Below are 7,850 nucleotides of genomic sequence, written 5' to 3'. Positions count from 1 at the left end.
TTCCCACCCTTTACCAGACTAAAAAGAGAATAAATATATGGAGTAATCTAAGTTACTTCAGCAAAAACATATTACTCTGCTAAACAGAGGAAGCATTTACTACTCCATGCTGATTAATTCCATACATATCAGCAATTTCAGCAGTTTTGGCTCAGATAAGTTCTCTCAGTAGCACACTGACTGATTAAAATGCTCAACACACCTAGCCCCTTTGGGTACCTAGAGGACATTATCAGAACATTTTCCCTTTTATCTAGAAAGCAGAAGTGGTTAGGTTTTACCTAACCTTCCTTGACCTATACTTAAACATGAGTACCTGGAAGCATTTCTGGTATTTCTCTTTTTCAAGTGGCAACCAAGGCATTCCCATCCTGACGTTACCGTCGAGCAGGCAGCCTCTCACCTGCACCAAGGGTGGTTTCCAGCGCAGGTTCTTTAGCGGAGCAGGAGTGAAATGGAAAGAGCCAGTGGGACGTTTCTTAAGCAGCAGCCTAACCCCAGCAGGATTCTCTCGTAACTTTGCCACCAGATTTTTTAGCTGCCATCCAACCTAGGAAGAGAATAAAAGACATCTTTTATTTAGTATTGCTTTTCTGAAAGCGAACAAACAAGAGAAAACTAAATCCCCCAAGTCAAAGTGTCTAACATAAACCTAAAAAGTGAAGAGAGATTAAAAAAAGCCAGAATTAGGAAAAAAATTGAAAGCTCCTTTTTGGGAAGTATCTTCTTTGTTTTATTTCAAAGAAGCATCTCTACCTTAAGCTGTAAATTAAACACTGAGAAATCAAGCAATGCTCTTTATACTTCAGCTTCAGTCCTAGAAGGATGCATGAATGCACTCAATTAAAGTAAGACAGGAATTCTCCGTGAACTACATCTGTCATGTTTCTTTCTTACATTGAAAGGCATTGCTTACCCATGTTAAGAAAAATATGTAATCTTTTTATCTAAGTTCTCAGATGCAAACTATTTGACAAATACTTGGGGGTTTTGTCTGCATACCTGTAGACTGTAACAATGCATTTTGAATCAGGCCTTAAATACAACATGAAATATTTTAATATGATGTATGCAGCACTTAAACACAAAATATTGCATATTACTTTATCAATATATTGCAAAGAATTAATTTTAAGCCCAAATAAAATCTGTCTTGAAAACAAAATATGTAAAAGCCTCAAAAATTTCAATGGGAAAACACAAGAACTGTCTCCTGATTCCCATCCATTTTGAACCTGTGGGTAGCAAGCTTTGCAGAGCAAGTTTAAGGGGAGACTGGTAAGGCTCTTAGTTACTAACCACAGTTTGCCTGTTAACCTGGATCACTTCATCACCAGCATGAATCTTCTGAGATCGATCGGCAGGGGACTACAAAGAGGAAAACAAGAGGCATGTGCTTGAGCAGGTTTTATTCCTTCCCATAACCCCTACCAAGCTAAATCAAAGGTTTTATCTATAATGAAAGCATTGCTGAACATTTTTGCACAGCTAGATCACACATTACATCCACTGATGACTTGAGAAATGCAAAGGAACTCAACTTATATTTTTTTATATGCTAGGCAAACTACAGGGAAAGGCAGAAAGACATAGTATACATCCGTCACAGGCCAAATTGTACTCAAGTCCTGGGACAGTCTCCACTGTCCTTTTGCCTCCTGACTGCAATGTAGTTTCATTTCTCTCCCACTGCTGTCTGAAGAAAAGACTTCTGTCCTAATGCAGCACCTATCTTAAACTTAGCTTTTAAAAAAGCATATACTGATTTTTAAAAAAGTACACTAAGATTTTGAATGTACAGAACAAAGGATCAAAACCCCTCCAACCCAAAAAATAAATCCATTTCCCTTCTTGTTTCCTTATGTAAGTAACAGCTACCAACTTTAATGGGAAATTACCTGTCTGCATCAAGGTCAACAGATAAAATATATGCTTGCACACATCAAGTGTGCATAAACAGGTATTTTTCAAATACCTTAATAATAATAATAATAATAATCATCATCATCATCATCATCATCATCTTAACATACAATTTTCTTGGAGCAAAAACCAAGCTCTGAGGAACCATTATCAAGAAACAGATAAATGTGTCAATATTTATCTAGATTTATCTACGGCTGGTGCCATGCACCTGCTATCACTGCAGTTATTAAAAATGGTTTCACTGCTATAATACACCAACTCCAACCAGCCTTGACAACACCCAAAGCACCCAGGCATATCACCTTGGTATACTACACCCTGGTCACGAGTCAACTTCTCCCATTCACCTCACCCCACGAGTATTCACCTGGTAGCAGGCCAGCTCTTCCTAGTGACTCCAGAACTAAGTACTTGGACTAAGGACTCTCTACTCCTCGTCATCACACTTGCAGAGTTCAACTATTTTTTTTTTTAGAAGGAACTGTAGGAATAAACAGTGCAACAAGGGAAGAAAACGTGGGGGAATTTGTGGGAGGCTCCAGCTATCATGAGTAACCCTATTTCTTCATTGTGTTTTTGCTTCCTTTGAGAGGAAATGCCTCCGTGGAAGGCTACATGCAAGTGAGTCAAGCAAGATCATTAAAAAAATGCTGGGCCAAAGTCAAGTTTATGAAAAACAAAGCTCATTTCAAGCTGTCCTTTGGGCAATCAACAGCCTGTCTGGAGGAGGGTGGGGACCCTTGCACTGAGGACTCCTACAAGTGCCAGCTAGCACAGCAGACACTGCAATCACATTGTGAGAACGGAGGAAAGAGCAAAGTTTAGATCTAGGCCAACGTGATGTGGGAAGTCACAACTACAACAGCACAACTCAGGAATCCTCTTGGTTGATCTATATCAAACACACGGACTTCTCCAGCCCTTCCAATGTACAGTACTGTTAATTTTGGGGTTCAATTCCACTGCATTTCAACACACCAGTATATGGGGACAGCTACTAAAATACCATTCCAAACCTGACAAGGAAATTGAGCTGAGACCCAGCCTGAACCCACACCATCAGAAAAACACCAGTTGTTTGTAGCTCTCTGTCACTTCTCAAGTATTGTTGCTCCAAAGGAAAGAGCTTCCCCAAAAGAAGAACTAGTATTCATTTAAAAAGTGGAAGTTTAGGTCAACACTCAAAGCTACAGAAGCAATACAGCCCCACTCCTGGCCTCCAAAATGAGATCTATGTGCACAGGGAGTTTGGCGACAACCAACGTTACATTCTTTCACATATATTGGATCTTGAAATTGCTGTCTAAGTGGCCTTGGTCTATGTTGCAGACTCTGTTCAGATTTATGCCAAGGCAAGAGCATAAAAGTTATAAAAGCTTTCAGTTTTCACTCTGAACTGCAAGCACAGATTTCTACCCACTCCTCTCTGGCCCCTGGACTTGGCAGGGGTACAACTAGAACCACTGGTTCTTTCCTATTGACAAAAAAAAAAAGGCATCGCTGCAAAAGCCAAGTTCCGCTGCTCCTTTTTCTTTCAGCCACTGCTCCTGTAGGGCAGCACGTCTGACAACATCATAGCATCACCCACCAGCCTCAGCTGCTAGCCAGAGGCCCACTGCAATGACTGCCAGGAAGTCTTTAATAAAGTCTCAGCTACAGAGAGTTTGCAGCTTCAGAATAAACAAGCAACCAAATACAGTTGCCTATCATGCCACGCATTTACTTGCAGAATATCACTCCTAAAGTCTTAATTTTTCATTGTCTTTTCAATTTGCAAGGTAATCTTGTCACTTGACAGCTCATTGTTTTCATTACTCATTACTGAATTAAGCACACTACTACCTAAACGTTCTCATTAGGTGAGATTGCCTTTGCCAGCAGAGAGCAAATACATTCAAGACTTTGTTAAGCAAGATAGCATAAGCACTGGGAACAGCAGATACAGTAACTTATTAAAGCAATTACTTTAATGCCAAGCATTTGAACAAACTCATGTACTTGCAGAAACTGGTTTCATTAGACTAACAGTGAAGCTTGCGACAAAATATTTACAAATTGCGGATAAAGACAAATCATGCAGTATTTAAAGCAGTAATATAATGAAAGTTGTATGCAAAACAGGAAAAAGTAGTAAAAAAGTCAAACTAACACAATCAAAGCTACTGTCAGATAGCCTCATTTAATTTACAATTACTTCACTTACATTTTCTGTAGTTCCAGTAATTACATGTAATCCATCATAAGTTGATTTGATGTACATTCCCTAAATGTAAGTAGAAAATTAAAAACAAGTTTAAAGGCAAAAAACCCACATAACTTATCTGATTAAACAACTGTTGGCAACAGACTCAAAACATTACTAAAAAGACTTAACAATTCACATATTTTCCCTAGAAAAGTGTGTGGTCTAATATTACAACATTCTAAACCTCTTCACAAATCACTTTTACTGTAATTAATAATATTTACAATTACATTTAAAAGCTAATATATGGAATGCAGTTTAGAAACACTGTCTGGTTGGTAATACCAAACACTGCTGGTTTTGCTGCCTTGTCAGTCTTTGGCCTTGAGCAAAACTTTATTTCCTTACTGCCCAGTCTGCACTAGAGAATTACAGGTTTTGCTAGATGGCCACCAGCTCTCTTCATACAAATCACATTTACACAGCTTGGCTACAAATATTGCCTACATGTTCTTTTACAATTTGTCTTGGCAAGTCAATATACAGACTGCCTTGGAACCACAGTGCTGGCATAAGCAATAAAAGCTCTGGCAGAAGTATTTGTGGTTGTATATGCTAATGCTGAGTGTGAATGCAAGGACAAACAGATTAAGTGTGTGCTGACCATATGGACACCAAATTAAAAGCCACCAACAGGCTATTAACTGATAATTGTATAAATTTCCCCATATGAGGTGACCAGTACACTGTTTTCATCATTTATGAACAAATACGTATCTACTTTTTCTACCTACATCTGTTGTTAGAAGCATTCACACCGAGCTGTACATAACTGGATGCTACCCAGGAGACGTAGGCAGCTTATCTGCCTGATGTTACCATGCAAGTGTGGGAAAACACAAGAAAAAGACAAAACTTTCTTTGCCCCTTCCTCTCCAACCAATTCTCTTCCCTGTTCGCATGTCAGTATTCACTTGTGTGCACCCACCTCCTCCTTTCTTACTTATTCCAAGCTAGGCTGACTCTGCTTCACTGTAACTTGTGCATTAACAAAGAGGTCCCCATAACTTCAAGAATGCATGACTGATTCAGTCAAACCCAGTGGTCTAGGTAAAACTACACAGCATAGCAAGGCTGTAAAGCTTCCTCTAGAAGTGTTCATCTCTTCTGCCTTCAGGGCCAGGGGGGAATACAAATGCATTTAAGAATTTAAATTCTCTCCAACTCATTCTAAGATGTCTGTTCCCCAGTCAGAAAATCCACCAAGGTTTCAAACTCAGTTTCTCATAACCAGCACTCAGCTAAGCAGCATCCACTGAATGAATTAGTTTCAGTAACATTACACAGCCTCTGAACACTTGAAAGGATTTCTCATATTCATGCTAACAGCAAGCCTCAAAAATCCTTTTTTCTCAATCTTGCTATAAACACACAAAGACGTGTCTTCAAAACAATTTCTCATCACCTTTTCCCTCCTCCAGCCCCCTGTAGAAAAACAGCTGGTTAAGTTAACCTGCAAAAATAGAATTACTGATTTCACAAGCATCTGTAAATTCCCCAATATCCTAGTTAAGACCAATCTGCAACAATTTACCATCAAAAATTTTATTTGGTATCAACCTATTAATGTGCACACCAATCTCTGGCCACTGCTCCAGCCTACCGCCTGACAATTAACCTTCAGATATTTAAAACGAGGACATTACCGGTTTTAAAATACCTTTTACACACACACGCAGTGGCTCACAAGACTACCTATTAAACACTGGGGACATCAGGACACTCCAGAATCAGTTCTTACCAGGCCTTCCCTGGTTTAATGTTGGTTAAATGAACCTCCTCCAGACATGCACACTGGCTCATCAGTGGATCTGTAGTTGATCGGATTGCTTTATCACAAATGCCATTTAAAGTCTTGGCCTACAATGAGAACATACAAAAAACAGTTACAAAATTTATCTCCTGGCTTCTTCCTCTTTCATTTTTCAGAAACTGAAAGGAAATGAGTTCTAGAACTTGGTCTCCTAATATAATATAGTTAAGAATCACCAAAATAGAAAATTCATTTCTACAGATCTATTCTACAGCACGTTCATCTTCTTTCTGTAACCTAGTACAAAGAACCTGTTTCCATTAGTGTCACCTCATCATCACTATCAGATGCCAACAGATCCTCTGTTTAAAAAGATAAACACACAAATTACAGCAAAAAAAATAGGATTTGGGGTTTGTTTGCTTTATCCAAAATATAGCCCATTAACATACTGAAACATTCTGATGTTTCCTTGTGGGAACAATTGACAGTTTCTCATATCATTCTTTATTTCTGCTATAAGATTAAAATTGGCCATATATCAGAAAAAGCGAGATGCTGGCCAATGACTTATCTGCACAAAGCTTTACAGTATAAGGTAGGACATATAGCACTTAAGTGTTTCAGCATTACTTCTCCACTGTGCCTCTGAACTGACCTCTTCTGGAATGCTTACATAGGCAAGGTTTCTATTTCTTTTTGACCAAAATATAACTGACCCTAAGCCAACATTATAACTAAAGGCAAATTCTGACCTTGCGTGTGTGTCAGTAAACTCAGAGGCAGAACAGCTTTGTCTTGCAGATCTTCTAACTAGCAGAATGGCTAATTGATCAGAAAAAAAAAAAATCAGTCCAAAAATTTGTGCCCTCCCTACACTCAAATTTCATTAACGCCCCACAGTGTGCTTTGGGTCTTAACATTAACTGAAGCAATGCTGCAACTCCAAAAGCTTAAAGGAGAGAGGATTAGTACACAGTACAGTAGTTTTTTTATACAGAGTTCGGGAATCAGCAAGGTAAGCCACCTTTCACAAGGGGTTTGAATCCTTCAGTCAAAGTAGACATATATCATTACAGCACTAGGGTGGGGGAGAACTGTCTTGTAGGAAGACATTGGTTTGGATCACAATGGTCCCTGGAAACAATAGTACCAAGGTTTTTTGTTTTGCTTTACATCAGATTTATAGAGCAGCAATAAAATAAATCAAAACAATGTTAAAGTGTGAATGCGAGGAACTGCTTAAACAAGGGAACTCGAAACAACAATACCTACTTCCAGAGCAGGTGTGCACAAATGGAAAAAGATGCAAAAAAGTCCCTGTTACGTGGTCTCATTATTTATGGACATAGTTATTTTTAGTTATTGTGCTACTAAATTCCTAAGCACCTATGAGCTAGCGGAAGGCCTTATCAAAGAGCACAGCCTGGTTCATGTCAAAAGCAGGAAGTGATGATTAACTGTTACAAAATATAAAAAGCATTCCATTACGCTTCTTGTTTGGTCACAAGGCTGCTTTAAACAACCCTGAAAGCCCAAGCACAGACACAGAACTTCAGTTCTGTGGCAGAGAAGTTCTTTTTTTCACATGAAGACGCTTATTAAGGCACAGTGTCTGCTCATTAAGGCACTGAATGCACATCACAGGCATCATTGATTTATTTAGCCTATGATCATCCTCCCTCGAAAATCTGAGGTCTGAATTCTCTTGCAAAAACAGCTGTGCAATGAAACTTTAAGGAATACTTGTCTCTGTGCTATTACACACACTACTTGTCTGTTCAAATTTCATTGATTTCCTCTACAGTAAAGCATTTTTGCAAAATGATCCAGAACAATGTTTACTTGCATGATATGCTTGTATGTGTGGGATTGGAAAGCTGTTGTCAGTACAGTCGGTGTAGGAGCCACCAAAATAAATGTGAA

General features: G+C 38.8%; 1 protein-coding gene across 1 annotated transcript in view; it reads right to left on the bottom strand.

The window, feature by feature from the left end:
• The window catches only part of CNKSR3 (CNKSR family member 3), a gene marked incomplete at its 5' end in the record, with an annotated part of 12,759 nt that extends 6,728 nt beyond the window's left edge, over positions 1 to 6,031 (bottom strand). The window contains 5 exons of the mRNA XM_010192329.1: positions 404 to 550; positions 1,300 to 1,368; positions 4,130 to 4,189; positions 5,643 to 5,676; positions 5,913 to 6,031. Coding sequence (XP_010190631.1) covers positions 404 to 550; positions 1,300 to 1,368; positions 4,130 to 4,189; positions 5,643 to 5,676; positions 5,913 to 6,031 — 429 coding nt within the window. The remainder of the gene's footprint in view (positions 1 to 403; positions 551 to 1,299; positions 1,369 to 4,129; positions 4,190 to 5,642; positions 5,677 to 5,912) is intronic.
• Between the last annotated feature and the right edge of the window lie 1,819 nt (positions 6,032 to 7,850).

The sequence above is a fragment of the Mesitornis unicolor genome, unplaced genomic scaffold (genome assembly GCF_000695765.1).
Source record: "Mesitornis unicolor isolate BGI_N332 unplaced genomic scaffold, ASM69576v1 scaffold10169, whole genome shotgun sequence".
NCBI classification, from domain to species: Eukaryota; Metazoa; Chordata; class Aves; order Mesitornithiformes; family Mesitornithidae; genus Mesitornis; species Mesitornis unicolor.
Note: the sequence above shows the minus strand (reverse complement) of the source record. Positions and strands in the feature narration are given on the sequence as shown.